Source organism: Colossoma macropomum, unplaced genomic scaffold (assembly GCF_904425465.1).
Source record: "Colossoma macropomum unplaced genomic scaffold, Colossoma_macropomum, whole genome shotgun sequence".
NCBI classification, from domain to species: Eukaryota; Metazoa; Chordata; class Actinopteri; order Characiformes; family Serrasalmidae; genus Colossoma; species Colossoma macropomum.
In genome coordinates, this window is record NW_023494787.1 from 30,460,091 (window position 1) to 30,486,973 (window position 26,883).

A 26,883-nucleotide genomic window follows, 5' to 3' on the forward strand; every position below is an offset into this window, starting at 1 on the left:
CACCATGATGGTGTTTTGTGTTCAGATTTATTGGTCATTTATGTTGGCAGATGGTAAATACCATCCTCTAAACATTTTTTAAACACAATAGTAAAGATACATGAAGCCATTTGAGTCTTCAGAAAACTGTGAATCCTGTCTTATGAGCTGTTTGCTCATTACTATAGGGAACAATCCACACATAATAATAAAGTTGTTTCAATTGTTACCAATCCATTACACACATCGGGCTGTGTGAGTTAACCTTACTTGCAGAAGAAGTGTGGATCAGTTAACTATATATAATAACTATAACTCAAATATAAAGTTATTTAAGCTTGAACCTGTTATGTAACATTTTCGAGGCAATAAGTTTGCATTATTTTTAAAGTAAAGTCAACAATGCTGTGACCAGAACTAGACCAGCATGGAATTCTAGCAGTTTTTTCAGCAAGGTACCTTGCTGTTTTTTTCTTAAGGCATCACAAGTAGAACGCCTGAACAAAGAATGAAATAGGTTTTTGGTTTTAACAACTTGCTTTATTTTTTAATTCATATTTAAGACAAATACAGTGTCATTCTTAACGGTACTTCTCAGACAGGACCAGGTTAACTTGTGAAAGGAATTTGTCCACCGCCACGTGCACCTCGGGGGTGAAGTCATCTGGAAACAGCATGGCAAGCACCACAAGGATATTGTGCGAGATGATCTAAAACAAACAAATAAATAAATAAACAAACAAATTAATGGCCTATTTTGTCCCTGCCAAAAGAAAACATTAGGATTAAATGCAGGCCCACATTAGGATTAAAACCCTTTAAACGGTTTTGCTTTCTAATAGGAATTGGCTTCATGGTTTCCAATAGAGACCACTAGTTTCCTGTAGAACACCGTTAGATCCCATTAGGAAACCTTCGATTACTTTTAGAATCAGGCATTGGTCACCTGTTAAACCATTAGGATCCTTTTTATTGTGATATCAACCCTCTAAAAAAGCCAAAACACATTAAAAAACCAGCAGGAACCATAGAAACAGGTAATGGGCAGTAAAACACTTTGACAGCACAGAATGACTTGAAGACAGAGAGCAGTTTTACAAACTAAACTACCTTGAAATTTGCAGGGTCCACTCGCAGTATGAAGGCGTGGAGCTCGCTGAGGTTAAGGAGGCCTTCCTTCAGGTTATCTATCAATTCAACAGCACGGAGGACGCCCTGCAGCACGGTCAGTCCATGCTTCCTCACTTGTGCTGAACCTGCGGTCAGGTCTTTCCAGTGGGAGAAGTAAGTCTTTGTCTGAGGATAGACGGTCAAAGTCCTGATAAAAATGTAGACAAAGTGTATAAATACTCACTGTGCAACAGATGCTCACTTTTCTCTGGATTAGATGTATTTGTATGAAATATGGAATGAAAAGAACAGAAAATTAACCAGAATATTACCTGGAGAGGACCTCCTCACCAATCTGCTCAGCCATGGGGCTGACTTTGTTAAAGAAAGCCTTCCCTGTGGCTTTATCCTTTGCGGTAAGACTCATTGTTCTTAGCTGTTGAAAGCGTGCCAAAAAATCCTGTCACGGCTTTTTATATGCACTGACCACTCAGGACCAAAGACATACTGAGCTGTTAAGACCCCTCCCTCGACTTTATCTTGGAAAGACTGCATCTCATATTGTAATCTTGAAGGAAACTCTAAGGCTGTATCCAAAACCTCATACTATCACACTAAATAGTAGCTTTAAAAATAGTACACCACCAACAGAAGTACATTCATTAGCGTAAAATGTGTAGTATAGTATGTGGTTTTGGAGGCAGCTTGAATTTCTGTATAATTTAGCTGTTGAGATGTAGACAAAGTCATTCAGAGTGGTTTGATGTGAAATGGTTCAACCAGGGGTCTCCATGTCTACAACACAAATATAGCCATTTTGTACTTACATGTGTCTACTGAGGTTTATATCAATGTTGATGACAGCAAACGACTTGTGGAAAGTTTTAAAATTTGGTAGAATTAACTTTAAAGAGCTTAATCCCTCTAAAAGTTCCATCACAGAAAGATATTACACAGAAATGGTATTGAAAACTCTGCCTGATGCCTGAAACATTGTTTTAAACATTGTTAAATACCTACTTTGGGTAATGTAGCTCTTTGGAAACTTTATACTTCTTTGTTTGACATTAACAGCAAAATTACTTTGTTTAAAAGCCAGTTTTATGGTCATCTGTCAAGCTAACTGGTAGCTGCAAAAAAAGTTAATGTCAGTTCATGTTGCCTCATGTTGCTTGAAAAAAACATCAAAGATGGTTAGACTTTGCTGGGATGTGGGAACATAAAATATAAAAAAAAGACAAAAGCAGAACAGAGCACAGCAGAGAGGTCCTCCAGAACCAGGACTGGGAATCGCTAGTTCTGGTGTGTTGCAACATTGTTCAATGTGAAATGAATTTGAGAAGAATAGTGTTGGGAATGGGCAATCTACACATTATATATGTTCTTATATTATTTTATCTTGATCCACTGTTAATCTTTCACCTTTTAATTGCTGGATTCTTAACTTCACAGACAAGGTTCATTATTAAATTTCTGCTGTTCATACAGTTTTGAAGCTACAAAATTTGATGTAGCTGCCATCTCAATGTCAATGTCTATTCGTTTTGTGTCCCTGATCTTCTCATCTAGTTTCATTCCTCTTTCATCTTTGAAATTTTGTTCAAAAAGAAGTATAAAGCTATTTCTTTTCGTTTCCTGTCTTTCAGCTTAATTTCACTATTTAAATAATACACTTTTTTTCTGTCTTAACCTTTCAACTCTTGTTAAGTCCACTTATGTTACCATTATGTGTTCTTCTTGTTAACTTACTATTGGAGTTTCACACTGAAATCATTCAATGTTTTTATTTTAAAAAGTGATTTTTCTTTAAAAAATTTGAGTTAACAGAAGTAATAAGTTAACAAAATGCAAAAATCTATATAGCACCAAAAAGGGTTCTTCTACTGTTATGATGTCAAGTTTCTAACAAGTAATATATAGAACGATTTTCAAAAATATTATAACACATTCTCCATCAATCTACAGAACTATTTCACCATGCAAAGACCTATTTAGCAATAAAAATGGATCTACAAAGAACTCATGGTTCTAAATAGAACCATTGCCTTTAGTAAAGAACCCTTGAAGAATCATCTTTTTAAGTGTGTATTGAATTATTCTTGTGTTCTGTGTGAGCCTTGAATGATACCAATATCTGAAATCTAGAATATGTGTAGAGAATTTTAAAACAAATCTCACTATAGAAGCAGTGCCACTTTTGAATGAACCCTGTGACACTGGAGATGCTTTCGTAGAAAAAGTCAGCCAATGACATGCTTCACCCAATGATGTGCTATTTCAATTCATTTTTTAGCCAGTTAAGCCGGTTATGTTCCTGCCCTAATTGATGTAGATATGCCCTAATATTTATGCTGCATTTGAATTTAGGCTTAGAAGAAAATGGTACTTTAAAAAAGACAAGCCAGCTCCTATCTGCTGAGAACATGCACACAGTCTATCTTGATGCTCCACCCTTGGGTGTCATCTAGATTAGCCTATGGCGAATTCTCCAGCATTTATCTTTGGACATCTGTGCCATTTGTGAAAATGTGGAGCAAGACGAGCTCTTACTTTGGGCTAAAAAGTACTAATACATCAGCAATTCATGTTAGACTAATTAAATGATTAAATAATGAAGACAATTATTATTTATTCTAATTTTAGTTCATTGTTTTTTCTAGGCTGGTGATAATCAAATGGCTTTAGCATATATTTTTGCTTAGCAATGTGAAGTCAACTGAACTTCCCTAAACTGCCACAAGCCTGTGCTACTTTGTCCCAAGTGATCTATACAGTAAATGTTTGACATGGTGGAGAACTGATGACCAGCACTGTTTGCTCATTCATCTCTAAAATAAACCAATTCAAGTTTGCTCATTGCTCTCTGAAACATCACCTAAACCTGCACTGAACTGATGAGTTGGATCAGGTGTATTTGAGCAGGAAAATCACCAAACTTTGCAGGAATTTTGTCCTCCAGGATCAAAGTTCCCCACTACTGATTCAAATAATTGCAGCCTTGAAGTATGAAAACCAAATTGATGCTGGTCTCGTTGCGCCCCCTGGCGAGTGACAAAAACACTTAAGAAAGCGCAGAGAAAGCCAGTTTAACGTTGGTCCACAGCACCCCCTGTCGTCCACAGAACACCCGGCACAATGCATCCAGACATTTCAGAACATAAAGCCCAAGTCTATAAGGTCTAAATTTATTTCTTCAAAAACGAGAAAAACAAAACATTACAATGTGTGGATTTCTTTTTTTTAATAGGGGTACATGATGCTAATTAAAAGGGCAAATGTGCCAAAAGATATACAGAATTTGTGAACAGATATTACAAATATAAAGATATACAGAGAGAGTTAAATAAAACAAATATAAAAGATTATAAAAACCAATTAGTTCCTAAACGGGTGATAAGAAAGCATGTGTAAAAACATGATAAAAAATCTAGTTACCCATCATATTACACAATGATTGCAATTCAAACAGTTAATAACTTGTGTGGATAAAAGCTAAAAAACTTGTATAGTCATTTGCTTAAAACCTTTGGAAATGACATATATTATTCTTATTTCAGAAAACATCTTATTCAAGACATTCTTCATAGATAGTTCTGAGCCTTTTTTCCACACTTTCTAGACCCACACAACAACAGCAACTGGTTGAGGGGCACAGTACCGTGCCCACTTCAGCATCAAAGAGCACTAGCTCCACCCACAGTCCATCCCAGCCTCAGCAAAACATCTCTACCAATCTCTTCAAAGTCTTGTGGAAATTCACTACTTTTTAAACATCTCTGGCAACATGTGCAACCCCTCACTGTGCAGACACTCTCAACTGAAAAGCCAAAATGGATTTGGAAAGTTCAGTCCAACTATTTGCTATTCTGTCTTCGGAGAGCCTACTTTATTTATAATTACAAAACAAGCCATTTCTACAGTCTAGCATACATATTCTAAAAGGCTGTAACCTTCATGATCAGAGGCAAAACCACAGTCCACACACTGAAACTACACAAGTCGGGGAAGAATCAGCGGCTGCAACTCTATCTAGCACGGTGACAATAATCAGTATACGTGGAGAGCATGTAATATTGCTGTTAGTCTGCACAAAAACAAGCTAAGGCAAATCCTATTTGACACACTGCTGTACAGGTGTAGACGTTATAAACTGTAACCAAATAGTAAAAAGATCACAATATTATCATTATTAAACCTTTGAACTGACAAACTTCCCCTTTGAATCACTTAGTCATACATGACCCAGTACTGATCTATGGATTTGTGTAAAAGACATATGTGAAGACAATACTGTTAAAAAAGGCTGGTCAGAATATTCTGATGTGCTGTGCATAACTTAGCACCCCTTATCAAAGATTTTATTTGTTGTAAAAAGTCAGTAACAGTGTTTGGCTAGAGCAAGGGTTCTTAACCTGGGGGTCAGGACCCCCTCAGGGGTCGGGATGTGGTCCCGGGGGGTTGCGAGAGTTGTGTTACAAGATATATACCTTATAAAATACAGAGAAAACAAATTTGATGCTCTGCAGAATGGCTCCACCTTTAGGCCATGGAAGACAGGTTATTATGGATTTTAAATTTCTATTGGGTAAGGGAGGGTCCTGAAATATTTTTAACCACAAAAAAAGGCTCACACTGTGAAAAAGGTTAAGAACCCCTGGGCTAGAGCACCATGGCTTCAATAAGTATAGCAAGTTTTGATTAAAGAATAATTGTAGCTCTTAAATTTATAAATAGAATATGGCTAATTCACTAATCATGGAGGTACAATTACTAACGTAATATTTTTTCACCCCTATCAAAGACAAAGGCAACGCTGCTGCATAAATTATATTAATAGGCAGATAATTTAATTGATTTCCTACTGTATGTGGGATCAAATAAGCTAACCAGCAAATCAAAGCAACAAAACTAAGTTTGTTTAAAAAAATCATGGGATAGGAAACCGGGTGTGGGTTTTCTATTCTATGATGGAATGATCAGGTGAAAAAGTATTGTTAAAACACCACCGAAAATATATTTGAATGGCACCAAGTGCTTACATCTTGGAAGAGTGCACACATACAAAATCACCCAAATATAGTCACACAGGGCAAATGTATACAGAAGTAAGATGTGTCTGTGCCTGCAAAAATGGGCACAAACTCAATCTCTCTCACATATACACATGGTAGAGTGGACGAGGAACTGGAAAAGGAAGAATCAGCCCATCTCTTTTATTCCTTCACTTCATTTCGGATGAAGATGGTGGGGATCCCAAAATCGGAGACTTTGGAGACACCTGAGAGTATTGGAAACAAAGTATAGTCACAGTAAAGAACACAGCACAATCACATATATATGTGTGTGTTTGTGTGTGTGCGCGTGTGTGCATAACTTTACTCACAGGGGACGGTGGCTTGGCAAAATTGAGATGGGCGTACAGAAGCACGGCAATGTCATTCTGACTGGCCTCCAGTGCTATGGAGAGAGCAGTGCTGCCATCCTGAGGGAACAAAGAAGGCTGATAAAGACACTTTGGATACTTTGGAAAGACAGAGATCATTGTGAATACATCAAATCTGAAGGTGAATATATACAATTTCCACTCACGTTGTCTGTAAGGGTGGCATCACAGCCTGGCACAGACAGCAGTTGTCGCACAATGTCCACATGGCCATGCTCACAGGCGCACATGAGAGCTGTGGAGCCGTCATCATCCTGCAAGTTGACCTGAGCTCCACAGGACAGCAGGGCCCTGACCATGTCCCCTCGGCCATGACTGACCGCAAGCATCAGAGCTGTCTGCCCTGCCTATAACACAAACAAATGTACTAATGTCAGTCTTATCTACAGACCATGTGATGATTTACTTGAAGTATAGCACTGTGCAAAAGTCAGAAACCGACCACACTTCATTTATTTAATTTCCTGTCAAAACAGCCAATAAGCTATTCATTTTTCAGCTTCAGGAAAAAACAGAAAACACATTTAACAGAAAATGACAGAAGCCTCAACAAATGCACGTAATATCAGCGGTTTCAGTATTTAGTGCGTCTACACTTTGCATTTATTACAGCTTCTATTATTTTCAGGAGACTTGCTTTTCAGGGATATTTTTCTACTGCGCCAAAGTTCAGTCTTAGAAGTTGGCTGTATTTTCTGCTTTTCACAATTCAAGTAATCCCAAATACATTCAATGATGCTGAGATGTTGAGTTCTGGACTCTGGGGTGACCAGTCCATTAAGAACACCTGCAGCTTCTTTGTTTGATTTGCAACTATTATTCTTTTTGTCTGTCTTTCTATTTATATATGTGTGAAACACCTGTGGATCTGAGACAAGTGATTCGACCCCTCTCTTTCAAGGGTGAAGCTTTAAGTACTGTTTATCTGATGTTGACAGTTTTGTGGCATCCCATTTTCTCTACATCTTTTAATACTTTTTTAATTCTAGTTTTGGAAACTTCCATATGGAAGTGAATTATCGAACATCTAATCTTATAAAAAAGTGTATAACAGTGGCTGTTTTGATTGGAAATTAAAAAAATGGAGGGTGGTCTTTGACGTCTGTGTAGGACTTTGTATTATTAATGTCCTAAGAAAACTTTCTATCTCAGTTTTTCATAGGCAAAACTGCACTTGATTGAATCTCACAGTTTTAAAATAAAAATAGCTGGCAAGGTGTGGACTGAACTACACTGTTTGACCAGTAAAGGGCGCACCTGGCTAGCCTTGGCATTGACATCTCCGGTGCGGAGCAGCTGCAGGACAGTCTGAAGGTCGCTGTCAGAGTGGAACGCAGCCAGAGCTGTCAGCATGATAGCAGTGTATCCAGCCTTGTTCTGCTTGTCCGCATTACAGAGACCTGCACAAGGCAAACACATACCTGTCACATGCTGAACAAGGGCAACACTGTCTGCCTGGTACACTTATAGAATACTGCTAGATTCATGACTGTCTGTTTGACAGTCTTGGCCACAACACAATACAGTTTGGGGATTTCCCTGCTTTAATACACCTTATTAAGTTTGTCAGCTAATTGTCATGGCCTTGCTAAGATTAATCAGGCGGGTTGGACCACTAAACAGAGTTAAAACTTGTAAAAATGGAGTTTCTGTGGCTTTCCAGTACTGGAGTTGGACAGCCTTGCTGTAGATACACAAACACTCACAATGCAAAAAAGTCCATTTCCTTATTATTAACATTTGTTAACATTCTTCACCACAAGAACTAACCCGTGTCCAGCAGCAGTTTGACCACAGGGAAGTTGGAGTGTGAGACAGTGTAGTGCAGTGCTGTGTTTCCATTGCCGTCTGCCATGTTGACCACAAACTCTAGCAGCTGGGGTGAGATGGAGGCAAAGGCATCCATGTAGGCTCGGACTACTGCTGTATCCGCTGATTTGTGGCACGAAACGCGTAGCCACTCCTGCAGCACTGTAGTGTAGGCCGTCCTCTAGGAACAGAACATAAGCACAAGGCTTTAAACAAAGGCATGTCACAAATGCTATTGGTGCAAGGTTGGGAATGGGCTTCTATGGCAGTAGGATGGGATGAAATGGCATTCTGGCTCATTTCTCAAAACTCTACGTAACTCTACATTTTTTATAGAAAAACTGCATATAGTTGTTTTACTCTGTTCTATAGTGAAACAAAGTGTCTGTTGAACACACCCTTAAGTTCAGCCTACAGTTCTTTCAGCCAGTGGGAAATGTGCTTGCAGCAAGAGCTGCCCAAGCAGTCGCCATGATAATGACTGTCAGCATGCTGTGTGTTTGGAAAATGAAAGCAGCCAAGAAACTCTACAATCGATAAAGAAAGTGGTGGCTTGCATATGGATATCTAGTCTACTTATTATAATTATTATTATTATTAAATGATTTGTGTGTTTGTGATTAAAAAAATATCCATTAGCTAGCTTAGTTAAAAATGTCCACAATAACTTAGCTTATTAGTTAATGTGAATCAAATGTAAGGTAAAGGAGCTACTGAGCTAACTAGCCTCCTATCAGCTATTCACTGTGAGCTAGCTAGGTATCAAAACATAAACTTATCCAAGGTAAACATTTACCTAATTTTAACTTTAAAAGATAGATAGATAGATAGATAGATAGATAGACAGATAAATATTATACAAGTTCATACATACCGCCCCCTGCTGGCTGAAGGCATTTGGTTCACCGAGTGCTCTCTGCAAGGTGTGAAGGGCTGCCATGAGGCCCTCACTCAGTTCCCCTCTGAAACCAAACAGGTAAAGACTTCAACTTTCTCAGCACATCATTCAGTGAATACCCAGCACTCATATATTTGTAAATATCAAAATAATTATAATTGGCACCTCACCTGTTTTCCTGTTTAGTTGCGTTTGAGCAGGTATTTTTAGTTGGAGTGCTGGCTGGAGATGGGACTGTGTCCTCTTGGGCAGAAGTATCTGAAACCTTTGATTTGAGGGGTCCCTGCTGTGGAGTGAGGTCAGTGGTTTGTGACTGGCTGACATTTGGCTGAGAGGAGCCAAAGGTACAGGATAAAGTAGTGGGCTGCTGAGAGGTCAGTCTTGAGGCCTCTGATTGGTTAGAATTCTGCTGAGAACTGGAGTCAGTGGTTTTGGCTTGGTTAACAGTTTGTTCCAACACCATGCAGGTGGCTGATGACTGGATGCAGCTTTGCTCAGGGGAAGTGACAGTGCTTTGGGAGGTATGCTGCTGAGTAGGACCTGTCTCTGCTAATTGGCTGACTCTGTCCTGAGGAGTCATGGCAGTGGTAGACGACTGGCTTGCACAGTGTTGTTTATCAGTATCTGAGGCTGGTGACTGGATAACCTGTTGCCATGCAGCAGTATCTAAGGCTGGTGACTGGTTGGTGCTCTGCAGAGTGGAAGCCTCATTGACTAAAGGTGGGACAGTGCTGTGCTGAGGTGCAGGGCCAGCTTCTGTCTCTGCTGATTTGGGGAACTCAGAGGCAGAGACAGCAGGGCTGGTGACAGAGGCTGCCTGAGGCTGTTGAGCTGCAGATTCTGGTAGCTTTTCTGTGGCCTCATGATATTCACTTGCGTCACTCTCATCCTCTGAACTCTCAGAACTGCTCTCCTCTGTTGACGTGGACTCGTACCTGCAGTGCATGGTACTGATCTTATTTAGTGGTTTCACAAAGAGTTACTGACTACAAGCAGTTTAGTAGGAAAATAAGGTCTAGTATGCATTAAGTACATGCAGAAAATGACAATGTAATACAAATCCATTTTACCCTCCATTGACTCCTATGAACTGGAGATTCTTCTTGGTTGAGGGAGAGCCTGGTTCTTTCTCTGCCTTACGCTTCATTATTGATCTCAAGCTGGACTGAGGGGAGGCTTTAACAGAAACAGAGATACTTAACATTAAAGTTTAAAATCTTCAGAGGACCTAGTGGACTGTATCTATGTCTGAACATAAAAGTTAAAATAATGGTGAAAAATCCAATTTATACAATTTTTCACTAACCCCAGATGTAGTTGACAAGCCAAGGTGTCCAAATCTTACTTCTGGGGTTTAGCATTGGAGCAGTAAAGTCTAACATTGCTAACAAACACTAGAAATCAAATCATGTAAAATCTTTTCTGTAAATACATCACTATAACCTCTCTTAACCCACCTAAACTACATCTAGGACTTCATTAAGACTACACAGACTTGTCAACATGATTTAGGACACAGTGTGACTTTCTGTGAGCTATTAAAATAAACAAAACTTTACACTGTAGCTAAACCCAGCAGACAGCCATTGCAGACAACAGGTATTGTGCTGAATTTGGACTCTGCTGCAAAATTCAAAGTCCCTTCACATTCACACGCATCATGTGGACATATGGATGCCAGATTATATTTGCAAATTGTTTGTGTTTAAACATTTATTTCAGTTTTTAAATCAAGATAAACAGTTATTTATTAAAACTGAAATTAAATTGGTGAAATCCATATGCCTGCATGACATGCGTACGTGTGAAGGGAAGTCAGAATTTGGCACAACACCTGTTGTCTAAAATGGGACCTGCAGCATTCTGTTACACAGTAAAATTTTTTCATTTTTATAGCTCACAGTAAATCATACTATGTCCTAATCCACATCAACAACTTTACTGAAGGCCTGGTTGTGGTTTGAGAGGGTTTTGCGCACATTTGCCCAAACATTTGGGTGAGTATTGGCATCTAGTAGCAAAGTTAACGCCATAGCTCTAGCTCTAAATTAAAGAAGAAAAATGTGGGCACCAAACATGTCGTGGCAGATCAACTACATCTGGGATAAATAGAAAATTGTGCAAATCAGATTTTATAGTGAACCATTCCTTTACTATTAAATAGACAAATGCCAAAAAGTTACAAATAGAGGGAGATACCTGGTTTGGTTGCATCTTCATGCGACTGGATGACTTCTGTGGCTGGCTGCTGGTGTGCCTCTCCTTCCTTCAGCCTCAGGCAAAGGGGAGCCACTTGATTGCACTTTGTCTCCATGGCAATAGCTGGGCTGGTGACGGGCACTGACGTGGACACTTCGCTTCTCAAGACCTCTCGTACCTGCTTGGAGCTTATTGCAATTGGCAGCTCTCTTGGTGATTCTGAGAAAAGTAGGAGGGAGAAGACAAACACAGCAAACTTCAGCTTTCACATTTATGGCTACCTCACTTCATAACTGACTGGTAAACAATGGGAAAAGGGAGTGGGGTGGGTCTGTTGCAATACTACCTTCTGCAACCAGTGGTTCAGCATGTCCTCTGTGAGGCCCTCCCTCCAGAAGGGCTGCAGAGAGAGGTCTTGTGGGGGAACTACAGTCTTGAGCCCTCAACAGAGTGCCAACTCCCACCACTGTGGGCTGCTCCAGTGTGTACACCTGGATTCCTACTGTCCTCTGCTGCCTCTGCTGGTCCTGCTGGGTGAAGCTGACCACTGTGTGAAGGCCAGCCCCGACCCGGCCCTGCTGCTGCTCCTGCCAACCCAGGCTCGTAGCCCTAACAGCACGGTCAGCCTGTGGGGGTCCAGCCAGCCTCTCCCTCTCCTTCTGTGCTGACTCCACCTTCTTTTGGGCACTCTGCAGCTCTTGCACTGTCCTCTTCAGCTGTACCTCCAGCTGTTCCACCTTGGTCTTCAGAGCTGCTGTCTCTGGCAGCAAGCCCAAGTCTTCCTCACGCACATCTACTCCGACCTGATGGGTGCCTTTATTCTCCTCAACATCAGGACCCACCCCAATGGTGCGAACTTCCTTCCTGTTCCCAGGCCGTGCGCCACCCACAATTACTGTGTCTTCAATCTCACACCCTGAGTCCTGGCGTGAGCCATCAGGTGCGGTTGGCGACAATCCCGCTTCTACCTTGGTGGTTCCAGCCCCAACATCCTCCTCAGGGATGTCGATGTAGAGCTCCCGTGGTCGACCCCGACCCACTCCCAGGAATTTCTGGCTCTTGAGCTGCACGCTGAGCTGCCTCTTCTCCTCCTGCAGCACAGAAATCTTCACCTGCAGTACAGGGATGGTCTTCACTTGCTCCTCTAGGTCACGTATCTTCCTCAGAGCCAGGGCCATTTGCTCACGAACATGCTGCAAGTGGGCCGGGGTAGGGGACACAGGCGTGGAAAGGCCCGAGCTGGCCGACGTGTACGAGCCACCACCTACCTGGGCCCGGTTGAAGCTGTGGGCGCTGGAAAGCGAAGTGTTAGAGCCGGCCACACTGCTATGCATGCTGCCCAGGTTGGAAAAGCGCCGGACATCTTTCTCCTCCTCCAGCTTGCGCCGGGCATCAAGCAAGGTCTTTTCCACACGGGCTGCGCCGAAGCCGGGCCGTTGAGTGGTGTGGTAGCCTGGGGCACAGTATGAGTATGATGAGTGGCGGCTGTCCACACTGGCATTGGAGCACAGGGACTCGGTTGAGGTCCACCATGAGCCAGTGTAGCCATATCCGCGCGGCAGGGAGCCATATCGTGGCCGGCGCTGCACAGGCACCTTCTTTATGGTGTTACCCTTCTCAATGTCATTAACATATTTGAGGAAGTCCAGATCCAGACGGTAACCATAGGGGGTCTCTACTGAGTAAGGAGCCTCTGAGTCCTTTGCGTGCAGGGAAGTTGGAGCTGGAGGGTTAATCTTCCCTGCAGAGAGGGGAAATCAACTTTAAACCAGAGGAAATCTCAGTCTAATCTGAGTCAGACTACAGAGAATAGCATTTACTGCAGGCAATATACAGCTAAAGAATTTGCTGCAGTAGTTACTTAGCATCTCCTAATGGAAATAAAGTTTGGGAGGGAGGTCTAAGCCTAATCCTCTTGGTAAACAGATGTACAGTAGCAGACTTTGTAGGAAAACAATAACGGCTATTTCTCAAATAAAATTACTGTAATCACGGGGGTAATGACATCTAAACAATTTAAGACATTTTAGGTATTTGTAATATTTTATTTATTATTTCCATTATTTAAAAAAATAATAATAATAATTTATGCATTTAAGAGCCTGTCATTGGGCACACACTGAGATTGTTAATTTCTTTGTTTCTCTTTGAGGATTATTATTCTAAGTCCTAAAGAAGAGCTACCCACATTAAATTTGAACAATATAAAAATGTTTATGCTTGCTGTGTGAAAGAGGTAGTATATACAAGGTATCTGCGATATAAATGTACCTGGGAAGCTGGTGTCCATATGCAGCACTTGAGCCATAATGTCAACCTCTTGTCACACCATCACATTCAAAACCTAAAGAAGGTCAGGGAGAGAAAGAACATTAGAGAGATTACTGCATGCAAGTTGTCAATCACCATCCTTGCAGAGACATCCAAGTGCAGCTGCACATACACGCACACACATATGCAGACACACACAAACAGCCATAATCATGAGTAAAACTCTGCCCATTGTGTCAGAGGTACAGGAGGAAGCCTGTCCAGACTCTTCTGACCCTGTGTTATAAAGCACGTTAGGTGTTTGTGCTGGTTTTACAACAGTTGTAATTCGTAACCACTTCTCTGAGTGGTTCCCAGTCTCTCTCCACCGCTAGAGCCTGACTGTTCATTTTCTGTTTGTTTCTGGTTCTCATGCTTGGTGAGAAGAGAACGGAAAGAAAAGTTTTGTTGGCAGCTACAGTAACTCGTGGAGAAATGGCTTCTAGTTTCAACCTTATTAGGAATCATTTGCTCTCACTGTGGTACTCCATATGGAGGTGCTGGAAGACACACACATACACACACACACACACACACTTCATTTCTCTTCCACATTTTTCCATGCCTTCCACCTCTCTCCATCTCCTTTTCTCTTTCCCCCACCTCCTTTTATTCCCTTCCCCCTCTCTCCCCTTCTCTCTTTCTCTTTAGTCAGCTGACGATCAGGAGATTGCAGCTGACCGCTGTCTCCTCTTCCTCCTTCCTGTCTCTCAGTGGCATATCCCAACTCCAGCAGAGAAAGCCTGTTCCACCTATAAATCAGATGGGCCAAACAAAACAGCTACTGCCTCCACGAATGGGCGCCTATATTCCTGCACTGATATTAGCCCCTAACGTAGCATGCTGTTTCAGGCAGCAACACTCTCCTGCTGGCTTTGGCCTGTGCTCCCCCTTCGTTTCAAAAATGGCTTTTGGAGTTAGAGAGCCTCCTTGCCAAAGATTAACTTTCTAGGTCATTAGTGTGTGGAGAAGGGTTTCTGGGGGGGTTAAGGGGGAGAATTATACACTTTAGTCATCTCTCGCTTGGCTGTGCTACAGGCTATCTATGTTCCTAGCATAAACTGGGTGGCAAGTTTAAAACTTTTGGCTCAGACTTAACAGGAATTTGAGAACACTGTGTCCATCGGGCTGAGGTCAGGCATGGTTCATTTTTCTATTCACCCAACAACGGGGCCTCGCTTTCTGCTTTGCGCATTTAAAACACTTTCCCCTCTGCCTAATCTCATGACCCTCCAAGACTGTTTAGATTCTTGCCTACTCGGGGGGGAAACTAGGCCACTTGGAAACACTGACAAAACTGACTCGGTATTTTCGTGGCCTTTTTAATCAACAAAAAAGTCTTTTTCTCTCTTTCTCTTTCCCACTATCTGCTCACTTCTATTCTTACCCTCACTCTCTCATCCACCTGAAATGTAGTGTGATGACCCAAGGGCACAACGAGCCAGATGATTTAATTACGACATTATGTGCTGCTTAAGAAAAATGTCCTTTGAAGTCTAACCACAGGTTATGTGGAAGAGTAAGCATCTTGAAAAGTATGTGTCTTGGTGTGTTTTTCTGTGCGAGTATGTATGTTCCTGTATATAACGGACTCTGCAAAAGTCAGAGATGACCCTTCATTTAATTACCAGTCAAAACAGCCATTAACTAAGTCATTATTAAGTTATTCATTTTTCAGCATCAATGAAAAAAGCAAAAAATACATTTAGCACACAATTACACAGAAGCCTCAACAACTAAGTATAATAGAAAAATGGTCAGTAGTTAATGTGTCCATCTTTTATCTTTATTACAGCTTCCATTTTTTTTAGGTGACTTGCCTTCAGTTTTTCAAAGAAACCTGCAGGGATATTTTTTCACACCTCCAAAGTTCAGTCTCAGAAGTTGGTTGTATTTTCTGCTTCTCACGATTCAAGTAATCCCAAACACATTCAGTAATGTGGAGGTCTGAACCCCCGGGGTGGTCAGTCCATTATTCTGAGACCAATTCAGACACGGAGAGAACTTGCAAACTCCACACCGAAAACACCCTATTCACCCAACCAGGGAATCGAACCCAGGCCCTTCAGAGGGAAGTGGAAAAATGATGTTGAGGACTGGGTTCTGGGGCGGTCAGTTCTGAGAACACCAGTATCTTCTTTTTTATCTTCTTTATAGTGTTGTTAAAAGATCTTTTCCCAATCAAACGCTTTTCCAGAGGGTATCACTTGAATTGTTGTATAATAACATTAAAATGTTGTTATACCTCCCTTAATATCAAAGTTCAAAGAATCTTTCATCGCCTCAGCAGCGTATGTACTGCCTTCTCTTATTTCCAAAGATTATAAAAACTTATCAGTTCATAGAATCTTACTCGACATCTCAGATGTCCAGTTTCAATCTTCTAGTGCACATTTATTTTTTTCATCTATATCCTTTTCTCAGTAACAGTTTCTTGACAGCTACACATCTTTTCAGACCCCTAGCACTGAGTTGTCTTCTCACAGTATAAGAATGGACAGGCACACTTGTGGCTTTTTTCAGATTTTATGCAGTAGCGGAGCTTGATTTTCTCCTGTCTCTCAAAGATGAAAACTGGTCTACCTGGTCTTGCTTAGTTGTTAGTTACGTTAATGGTGAGTTTAGATCTCCAGTTTTGGAAACCTGAAACTTTGTTTCACTTGTTCTCCTTTGACCTTCCCCTTCCTAATGGAAGTGGATTATCTTATATCTAATCTCCTTGGAAATTTCTCCTGGGAAATAAACCTCATATTTTAGGGCCGTTTTAATTGGAAATGACATAAACCAAGAGTGGTCTCTGACTTTTGCATAGTACTGAATGTGGTGGGTACGGTTTTGTCTGGGTGTGTGTGAGTGTGAGAAAAAGCCAGTGGGAGGGTGGGGGACAGGCTTGACAGGGAGACAGTTGATGAGATATAATTAGAGTGTGGAGTTCAGCCACACAGCACGATAAACATCCAAGCTCTCAGTAATAGCGCCCAAACTGCCATCTCCTCTCCACGCACTTAAAAACTCTATCCCATATCCATCTCTTCTTCTTCTTTTGGTCTCTGGCCCCACCATCCAACGGAAGGTGCTCTTCGGTTTGTATTCTCTTGTAATACTCAGTGTTCTCTCCTTTCAGTTCTTCCCTCCATTTTTTTCTGGTGTTTTATCCAGCGTCCATCATACCAGCTCTACTGTTCCCCAGAACAGAGCAGCATTGGTGCAGGAGCTTGCATGCCTATTTGTGTGTGTTTGTGTGTGTGGGTGTACGTGAGTGTGTGCATGTGTGCCGGTGACCTTCCTCCCTGACCGTAAACAGTGTTTCATTGAGCTGACAGTGAACAGAGCCTGGTGGAGCTCCTCCTCTCCATAGCAGCCCACGTTAGGCCTGTAGTAGAACAGCTAGTTCCCCTTTCTACCCACCTCAATGCAAAAAAAGCACTACCCCAGGACCATGTTCCTACCTTCCTCCCTCCATACCTCCCTCCCCTACATTCCAGACCAGTAGCGGGTAATATCGCCTGCCACCAGGGTCATGCAGTCAACTTACTGAGATTAGCAATCAAGAGGGAAGTGGGCCCCCAAAGATGCTTAGTATTCCTCAAATAGCGATCACAACTATGTAATATCATCCTTTTCTATCATTACAAAAAACATGGAATCTAGATTGAAGGAAACAAAAAAGGAAAACAGTATTCTTCTGCCTGTGTCATACCGTCAAAAGAATGTCAGTGTAAGTATAGGATATACTTGGTATAAGTATGGGGTGTACTTGGGTATACTTGGCAGCCAGCCTCCAGATGCAGAAAATAAGTCCTTTGTGGTCACTATGTGCAATTCAAGGCTCGACAAGGCTGACCACCTCATTTCTTACTGCTGTGAATGAAATCAATGCCACCATTTTTAATTCTTGAAGACTTTAATGCTGTCATATCCACCTTGTGAATTTTCCTTTTTCTATTTATTTTTTACACTGCTTTGAATTACCAGTGGCCCTTCACATTGTGCGAGTGTTTCATGATGAATGAACTGAAATAAGCAGTACATTAAAGATAAGTACTTGTTTATCATTTCAGCATTAAAAAGTTTTGTAATGACATTGACGATTTACTCCCTAATCCCAGAGAATCTCCTCCAGCCCTAGGTCAGGGCTCAGGACATGAGTGAGGACCATTTCAAGGGAGTTTTCTCAGTTCAGAAAATATGACTCACAGTGCAACGATGCTGCGCTCTCCACCCCAACCTCCAGGACTGTTCCTTCCCTTCTTCTCTCTGTCCCTCTCTCTCTCTCCCTCACTCTTTCTTGAGGGTGGCACCTCAAGCCTGCATGAAAACATGAGATTTATGAGCTGAATTCAACATTTGCTTCATAAAATAGCATGTAGAAGAATTATGAACATTGGCATATTTCTTTGAACTGGCACTGAACTGGATATTTTTGGGGCCGCACCCCTTGTTTAGGTGGAATGTCCTTATCACCCAGCACCACACCAAGGACACCACACCTCATGAGTCCAGAAGCAGGGAAAAATGAGGCTTGAAGCCTAAAGCGGACCATCATCTATGGGAGTGGCAAGCCAAACGCCTCCTTGGTGAGAAATATGTTGCTGGGCTCAGCATCCTCACTGCTTACCATCACAAACAACACACACCCTCTTTCACACAGAACCACAACAACATGAGGCTTGGCAAGTCGCTCCAAAGTCTGGGAAAACTCTGCACAGTGAGCAATGTTTTTTTCGGTTGCAATACTTCCAATGACTCAAGCTCCTGAAGCCAGAGCCAGAGGTACACAAACATACAACTCGTTGGTCAAATCGACCTTCACCATAATCCAGGGCTGATCAAACAGCAAGGCTCCCACGGGCGTGATGGCCACGCTGTGACAAGACCAGACAGAGCGGCATCCAAGGATCATTTGTTTTCCTTGATGAAAATGATGCATTTCAAACGACTTAAAAAATCCCTGGGGAATCACATTCTTCAACCACCCACTGCTGGAAAGGCTGTGAAATGCATATTCAAATGCTGCTAATGGACCTGCTAATTCATTCCATTAGGCAACACAGTTATATTGTTCCAACACTTTCATCATGCCAGTGTCTGGACTGAGAAAGAGAGTGGGCGAGAGAGAAAGAGAGACACAGAAACAGACCCTTATACAGGAGTGCAGTGACAGCCAAATCACAAAAGAACCATTCATTCAGGCCTGAGCTCCACAGCTGGTTCTAATATATAGTTGGGAGGAGCTGAGGAGAGGGAGAGAGTGACAGAGAGAGAAAGAGAGAGCGCTACTGCCTGAACGCTCATGTAATGGTCGCATGAGAAGTCCCATTCTTTCTCTGATACACTAAAAAAGTTTGACAGTGTTATGAAGTGAAGAGTAGTCTGACCCCACCCCCAACTCCATGCATGGAATCTCCAGGAACAAGTAAATGACATCTATCACATGTGCAATATTTCTGTTTATTTGTAGTGAATTGAAAGTGCTTAAAGACCAAGACTGAAAATCCTTTTGTAAAGATATATCACAGATTTTAATGCAAATAATGCTTCCTACATGAAAGAAAAATACAATAACTCATTAATATCACGGTAATTCTTTTAAAAAAATGCTCTTCAAAGATCCTGTAGTAAAGGCAAAGGCTCCATATAGAAGCATTAACACTCAAAGAACTATCTGAATGCATATATGGTTCTTTGTATGGTCACATGGTTCTCTTTAATAAACCAGTTGTATATGTTTTTTTTAAAGAGCCCTTTTAAATGGTTAAATATGGCAGTGTTATAATAATATATAATATAATAATAGCAGCTCCACTATTACTGAAAGGCTTTTAATTTTTTTTGCACATAATATTCTTTTTCAGTACTATATGGAAGGACAAAGGAGACTTTTGTCTCCTGCAGCTCCTGAGCAAAAGATCCCACTAATTTCACGTGTCTCCTCTTGAGTTTTAGTAGAGATTTCAATAAAGTGTCACATTGTACTTAGATCTGTACAATGTGTGATTAGGCAATAATGCTCATCTTTATCTGCAACTGAACTTTCGTCTCTCCTTTATCTCTCCTGTATTTCATGTCTCTTATGCTATTTCTTCTAAGGAATGTTAGGAGAATCGCCATTAAGTCTCCTGAGCCATTAAAAAATAACTTTTGAGCAAAAAAAAAAAATCCTCTGAGTTGGCATAGGCTAATGCGGCCTGACAAAAAGACTGGCATTCTAACTCAAAGAAAACAGTTGCAACAAGAAGGCAATGGCCACCTTCCTGTCCTCTATGGACACTTTTAGACTGTCCAGCGTATACCCAAACGAGGACTTCCTCCAAATGATAAAGTCCATTATAGTAACTGAGCAACGGCTCATTACAAACAAGTACATTTGGGTACAGGTCAGAAAGAGTTACAGGAAAGGGAGCTGCAGCTCCCTAAGGACCCAGGAACGAGTCGCTCACTTCCTCCTAACCTAGACTAGGAGAGGCCAAGATCAGGAGAAAGAGATACAGTAGCTGTAAAGAGAGAACGAGAGGCAAGGAATGGGAGAGGAGTAGGGAAGAAGAAACTTTGAAAGCATGGGGGGGTGGGGAATGAGTGGCAATGTGTGAGGAAAGGAAGATGAAGGAGGAGAGGGAAGAAAAAGACAAAGTGGTAAATGCTAATGGAAACTAGAACAAAAATACCTCTAGCAGGGAAGCAGAGCTCCGGCCTGCTTTCAGCTTAAGAGTGCTCCCAGCGTGAGCCACTGCAAATACCAACAACTTTACATTTCGAAGCCTACTTTGGCCATATGCTGCAAAGTAAGCACAGAGAGCCTTGATGAGGCTTTAAACGAGCTTAACTGAAGCTCAGGACTAAGGGGTGAATAATGCTGTAATCACAATGGCCCTCTCTGCATAGATTAAACAGGCTCCTCCTAAGAGATTGCAATCATTTTCTATGCATTCCTTCAACCGGCCATGGAAAAACAGACGTCTGGGAGATTACAGAGACAGAGTCCGGGCCAGAACAGAACGTTTAAGAAGCTTCCTGAAGGTTTTAGGTCTTTGTTATTACGTGTAGTTGTGCATTAAACTTTCCTTTTGCTATCTTTTGTTGGTGGAATTCAAGTAGATTTCAAAGTCAGTGTTTCATCGATCCAACCAATGAACTAGGCTCTCTGAAATGAGAACAGATACAAGTAAACAAATGGAATTCAATATGATTAGCATAGCCAGAAGGAAGCTTGGAGTTCTTGGAATCGCTTTCTGTTGGTGGTCCTCAGAAAAAGAGTTGTTGACATTCAGCGAAGGAAACTATAAAAATCTTTACTTCTTACAGAACACAATTTGGCACCACAGCTCTTTTCAGAACGTGTCTATATGGGATTGGTTTGTTGAAGTCAAACATCACATGACAAGCCTGACAAATCCTCTCAGAATGATGCAGAGTCTTGAGCTGAGGGCTGCAAAGCCACAATGACCAATGCTGAAAGCCTCCCTCCATGAAGTCAGCGTGGCCTTCACTCACAAATGCATTAGGGCTGCTTTTTACATCAGGGAGTGGTATGGAGAAAAAGACACAGCATGGTGGGCTACAGCCAAAGCTCAGAGGCCGAGGAGGGGCTTCACCCTGCTCACGTTACCGCGGGGACGAGAGCAGAAGAAAACACACGCCGCCCTCCTATTGGCCACTGTGCTGACCTCCGACAGGAAACGGCCTATGGGTGGGGCGACAGGAATTACTAAAGCAACCAAAAAGAAAAAAGAGAATTAAAGCATAATTCCTATGAGAGTGAGGGGTGGAATGAAGGGTGGTGAAAAGCTGCATGGAAGAGAGAACGTTCAGAGAGATGGGCCAAGACAAAGAGCAGAACAACTTTGTGAGCTGCAAAAATGTGTGTGAAATTTTAGTGCAAAAGGTTCTGTTTAAGGCAAGAGGGGAGACTTAGGTTGAGTGACCGCACACCGAGTGGTAATGTAAACAAAAGGGGGTTGGGGGGTCAGGGAGGTGTCATGGAAAGAGTAGAGGCAGATTCAGTTAAAATCCAAGATAAGCAGTTTTTACTTGGCAGTTGAGGCCCATATAGGCTAACAGACTAATACCAAACTCTGTTTATCAGTACCGACGTTTTATTCCAATAAACATAAGCAGCATCTGTTATTACGCACTCCCCTCATTAATGCCTTCGTTAAACGCTTCCAGATTAGAGGAGTGTAGCAGCCAGCAGCACAGGCCCTTTACACATGCCCTGCACATGGAAGAGACACACCTTCACTCAGGAGACTCATGCTTGCAACAGTTCCATCCTCTCTTTTAGACTAATGTCTTAAAGGGCTTAGGTGAGTGTTTACTGAGGATAATGCCTTCCCGCATTCTGGTCCAGCAAATGGCAAAACAAGGCACATAAGTAGTGTAAACACGTACTTAAAAGATGCATCCCGTGTTTCTTAAGCCAGACCCTATTAAAATTGTTGTTTCCCATCATTTATAATCTTGCGTAGTACAATCTCTCTGATAGCTTTAGTATTTAGAAACTAAAGCTCCTCTGCAGCTTCTCTGGGCTTAAATATAGTCCAATGGAGCAATTGCTTAATCCTTCAAAAAGCCAGATTAATCTCATTTTCAAAATGGCAAACTCAGAGTGTAGTCACGTGTCCTTAGATGTTCCAAGCTTTCTGTCAGGTTTTCTATCAGGTTTTATTCTATTAGCATTAGCATTTCTATGAATCCAGTCTCTTGGCCACATCTGTGCTGGAAATTACTCAAAACATTCTAAATGAATATAAAATATACTAAAGACACATGACTGGACTGTAGGGTTGGGCAATATGACAATATTTATCATGATAAATTGCATCACAATATGAGCATACTGTGGATATCACCAGTGCTTTAATAACACTGACCAGTGCATGTTTCATTACAAACAGAGCATCATCAGACCTGCTCAACTGGATTTAGTGCAGCACAGTATGTGAAACATTTATTGAAAATCACTGTATTCATAGTTTGTCATATTTTTTTTAAAAATGTGGTTGTTTTTTGTCAGTTCCAACATATCAGACGTCCCAAAAAATAACTATCGTGACATATCATGTATTATGAACATGTCTTGAAGTATTACATTTTCGTCATATTGCCCACCTCTACTATACCATGAATGAGAGTTACCTGGCTTTTTGAAGCACTGTGAGAAGCTGTAACTGTGTGCACAATCACAAATGATGAGATAATTAGGAATAATGAGAAAGCTCCCCCTTTCTTTATGACCTAAATAACTTGTACGTATGTTATTCAACACCTCTTTGCGATGGTGATGGTGGTGGAAGAATCATGAACTTAGTGTCCTCTTTAGTGACATGGTCTGTGAGAAAATGCTGAATAAACAGAAAGGTGAGCTCCTTGATTAGATCTGATCTGGCATGCTGGCTTACCTGCTTTCACTATAGGGCAGATTAAGGTATCGTGGGCAAACAAGTAGTAGGGGACACTTTAAGAAGCTCTTGTACATTCCAATTTTAGCTGATTCCTGCTAGTATATTCTTTCTAAATGAGCAAAAGTAAATACTGTCAGTGGCTTAATTAAACTGTAAAAATATTTTAGTGGGAAACTGAACAAAAGGACAATTGTCATACCTGTCCTGTTATCTAAAACACAGTCTGGTATTGCCTTATATCCCATTATACTTGAATCCACTCTATTTCTGGTTGACAAAAGACTGAGAGCACTAATGACTATAAGTGCCTTTTCCTTTTGTTGTAATGTGCTACAAAGTGATGGTTCTGAATCCGGATGCAGAAGCCCTGTATTTTCACTATTGTAAAATCAAGGGCGTAACTAGGATAACTAGGATATGGGCCCTAGTACAAAAATGTATGCCCCCCTTAAAAAACTGATTTTCAATTATTTAAAAAAATGACAATGTTGCTTGTTTACTCACTATTATGCTTCAAACAAGTTGATGCAAAGAAAGCATGCTAATGCACCCACTAGCATCTACTATTAAACTACATGTTCACACTAGACTACCTATTTAAGATTTTAAAAAGATAATTAATGAATATCATGTTGGAGGTGTGTGAAGGATCTGTCTGAAAACAGTTACCATGGATAAGGTGCGTTATGAATGACAGATTGATAAATAGACATCAGATCTGTCTGTTCAGTGTTGATGGAAGTTAAGTGGTTGTGTTGGCTGTCTATATTAATTGTGTTGGTATCTATATGACTGGCCCAACGATTTTAGGGTGTCTGACTTCTGTGGGCCTCCTGCGCCATGGGCTCCAGTGCGATTGCCACCTTGCCCCTCAGTTATTACTGCACTGTCTAACACTTAGAGCTTGTTAATTAGCTGATGAGTTGAATTGCGAGTTTTTGGCGCAGAGCAGGGGCTCTCCAGCATCAAGACTGAGAAACTCTGCTCTAACTGGTCTCTGAGACATCGCCTGACAGAGACTGACGTGTCTTCAGGTTAAAATAAATGTTAAGGTCTTTCCGTTCGTGCGGCTGTTCCATTTTAACTGCATGCTCCATCCTAGAAACGGCGTTTACAGCTCCACATTCCCGCGCGCGCGCCAAACGCTGCTATCCGGAATGCGCACGCACGCGAGAGACAAGCGCGCCACCGACCGCGAGCGGTTTCGGCGGAGTGACGTCACAGCATCAGCACCTGTACAGTCTATTTCTGTACTGAACGTTTCTGTAATTCAAAAAAAGAACCGCGGCACTAAACACTTGAATGCCCTTTAAAGGGGAACTCCACCCATTTTCCAAACTTCCTGCATGATTAAATGGTTAAGATATAAACAAAGTCGTTCAGACTGGTTTGCTGTTAAGTGCTCCATTATAGCGAAACTTACTGAGTCAGAATTGTGCATTGGAGCCAGACGTCCACCTCTGAAATCTCCCTCACACAAGGTTACAACATGAAATGGTTGTTTGGGTCCAAAACTATTTTAATCGATGTATTTTAATCCATTCTTGGTGGAGGTATTCATGAAGGACGTTCTAAGGCAATAAACAGTCCACAAAGAAAACTTATAAAACTGACCATTATTTTACCATCATCAACAATGACTGGTGGTTTTGGATAGGCTAGTAAATAAACTGGCTATATTTGCGCTGTAGACATTGGGAGAGTCCGGTCACAACCACACTGTAAAGAAATCACTCTGAATGACTGTTTATGTTTATGTCTGAATGACTGTTTATGTTTATGTCATAACCACTGAATTAGGGAGATATTTTGAAAAATCGGTGGGATTCCCTTTAAAGTCAAAACAGGACCGAACAGGATGCTGATAGTTTGACCCCGGGTGTCAGTGTGAGGGACATGTGTTTTAAATTAGTTGAATAAACCAGAGACATGCACTTTCTCCGCTTTGTGTGGTTGATCTGAAGCGATATAACAGAAGTTTAGGGCTTAAAAAGGCTAGTCAAAAATAATGGGTGACTAGCAGCCTAACAGCAGGAGCAACTGTCTCAACAGTGCCTCAGTAAAAACAAGCCAACGGGGCTAAAGCCACATTTCAGTCACTCTGCTGACCACTGCAGAGTGGATCTGAAAGCGAGGCCGCAGCATGATGAACATCTGGAAGTAATGAAAAGTCCGCGAAAGCGCGGTCCCACCCTCTCCCCTGAGCCCAGCATTCACGAACTGGACCTCAAAACTCCCCAACTCCAAATCCGAGCACTGTAAAAACCTCCAAAACAGGTTTCTTTGCGAAACCGTGAGTCAAATTCACAGAACGAGAGTTACTGTTTATTTCCCTCAAATGAGCGTCAACCATGCTGAGCTACGACATCCTTTTTAATCAGTAAACGGTGTGGAAAAGCGGTTTTCCTCCACTCGTCTTTACTTTCCGATGCAGAAACGCTGAAGTGAGTGTGTGTGAGCGGTGTGAAGGAACACAGGCGCCACATCCACACGGCTTTGTGTGCGCTTTCCTTTAAGATGCTCTTCAAACCGCCTCTCCGCTCACCACAAAACTGACATATTAGCATTTAGCACATTTCAAACAGCCTCTAGTTAACCGACACAACAAAAACGCTCAAAGTCACCAGAGACGACGCTTCTCAGCTCGGCGTCCCGTTACTTAATTGGAAAGTCGGGCAAAAACCCCCAACAGCACAAAGAGAGGAGCATCTCAGACGGCGAGGACGAGAGAGCAGAGAACAGCCCTGCATATCTGCGCGTGTCCGGGTACATGTCTGAGAAAATTAATTCAATTAAAAATATTAAAAAATGAAGGTGCTCACCTACCCCCTCGCTGTCCCCTCAGACGTGTAAGGCCAGCAGTCTCACTGACAGCGAGACAAAAACACTGCAGCCCAGTCCTGAGCCCCCTCCCTCTGCTCTTAAAGAGCCCACAGCAGCACGCTCACCACCCCACATCTACATACAAACCTCAGCTTATTTTATTATCCAACATCAGCACTAAAATTCAATGTCGCAATCACAACAAATAACCTAACTTTTATTAGAGAGAAGACATTTTATTAGCCCTTAATTAAATACTACATTTTTTTCATGTATCGGTTAATGTTACTTAATTGGACACCTCCATCTCTCTCGGATGTGTAGAGGTGCCGAGCTGCTGTGTGGATCTCTGGGCTCCAACTCGTCCTCGTTTTTATGAATATGGGCTACTCGGAACATTACGTCAGTTTTTCCTCACAGAAACGCGGCCAGGCTGCCATTACTGTAACCTACAACAGCCCACTGCGCCTCTGAGGGGGGATTAGCCACAGCCCGCTACGCTCATTAACTATTAAAATAAGGGCACAGGAGCATCTCGAACAAAGCCAAGCGAAGTCGCCTGTGTTCCTGAGTTAACCTCTCCTGGTTCAGCCTCGCGCTTGTGTTTTTGAACCGCTGCTAAACGCGGAGAAGCTGCGCCAACGCGGACAAGGACACAGACACGAATCACGTGTGAAATATCAGAAAAAACCGGCAGCGGGGACCAAACCAACATGGCGGGCTGACGGTGATGTCTCTCCGAGCTCTGGTCTGTGAGCCGGACAGACCTGCTATTCCTCAACATTTCTCTTTAGATAGCGTTTTGCCTCTTTCCTTTGATAGTACATCTTCTTTATCGGGCTCATTAGCAGCAGTAGCGATAAAGACCGCTTAAATTCTGTTATTAGTGGAACGAAATCAGTTTTAACTTC

The 26,883-nt window shown here is 41.8% G+C and overlaps 2 protein-coding genes across 3 annotated transcripts; both read right to left on the reverse strand.

The window, feature by feature from the left end:
• Positions 1-497: 497 nt before the first annotated feature.
• Positions 498-3,867, reverse strand: LOC118805806 (hemoglobin embryonic subunit alpha-like). Its single transcript, XM_036566869.1, has 3 exons — positions 1,422-3,867; positions 1,090-1,297; positions 498-689 (listed from the first exon to the last, which is right to left on the reverse strand). The coding sequence occupies exons 1-3, from the start codon at positions 1,514-1,516 to the stop codon at positions 561-563; spliced, it is 432 nt and encodes a 143-aa protein (XP_036422762.1). The 5' UTR covers positions 1,517-3,867; the 3' UTR covers positions 498-560.
• A 441-nt stretch (positions 3,868-4,308) lies between these two features.
• On the reverse strand, positions 4,309-26,104 carry kank2 (KN motif and ankyrin repeat domains 2). 2 transcript variants are annotated; one of them, XM_036566868.1, is made up of 13 exons: positions 25,976-26,104; positions 17,946-18,056; positions 13,710-13,782; positions 11,785-13,179; positions 11,439-11,657; positions 10,310-10,415; positions 9,410-10,174; positions 9,216-9,303; positions 8,303-8,522; positions 7,790-7,932; positions 6,679-6,879; positions 6,473-6,571; positions 4,309-6,367 (listed from the first exon to the last, which is right to left on the reverse strand). In XM_036566868.1, the coding sequence occupies exons 3-13, from the start codon at positions 13,744-13,746 to the stop codon at positions 6,311-6,313; spliced, it is 3,330 nt and encodes a 1,109-aa protein (XP_036422761.1). In that variant the 5' UTR covers positions 13,747-13,782; positions 17,946-18,056; positions 25,976-26,104; the 3' UTR covers positions 4,309-6,310. The 2 variants fall into 2 exon arrangements, with proteins under 2 accessions (XP_036422761.1, XP_036422760.1); XM_036566867.1 differs by having other exon boundaries at positions 25,972-26,104.
• Between the last annotated feature and the right edge of the window lie 779 nt (positions 26,105-26,883).

Coding starts and splice junctions, on each gene's coding strand:
- LOC118805806 (XM_036566869.1), bottom strand. CDS start 1,516: ATGAGTCTTACCGCAAAGGATAAAGCCACAGGGAAGGCTTTCTTTAAC. Junction 1,298..1,421: donor GGTGAGGAGGTCCTCTCCAG/GTAATATTCTGG, acceptor CATTTTTATCAG/GACTTTGACCGTCTATCCTC. Junction 690..1,089: donor TGGACCCTGCAAATTTCAAG/GTAGTTTAGTTT, acceptor TGTTTGTTTTAG/ATCATCTCGCACAATATCCT.
- kank2 (XM_036566868.1), bottom strand. CDS start 13,746: ATGGCTCAAGTGCTGCATATGGACACCAGCTTCCCAG. Junction 11,658..11,784: donor TGAACCACTGGTTGCAGAAG/GTAGTATTGCAA, acceptor TACTTTTCTCAG/AATCACCAAGAGAGCTGCCA. Junction 10,416..11,438: donor TGAAGATGCAACCAAACCAG/GTATCTCCCTCT, acceptor TTTCTGTTAAAG/CCTCCCCTCAGTCCAGCTTG.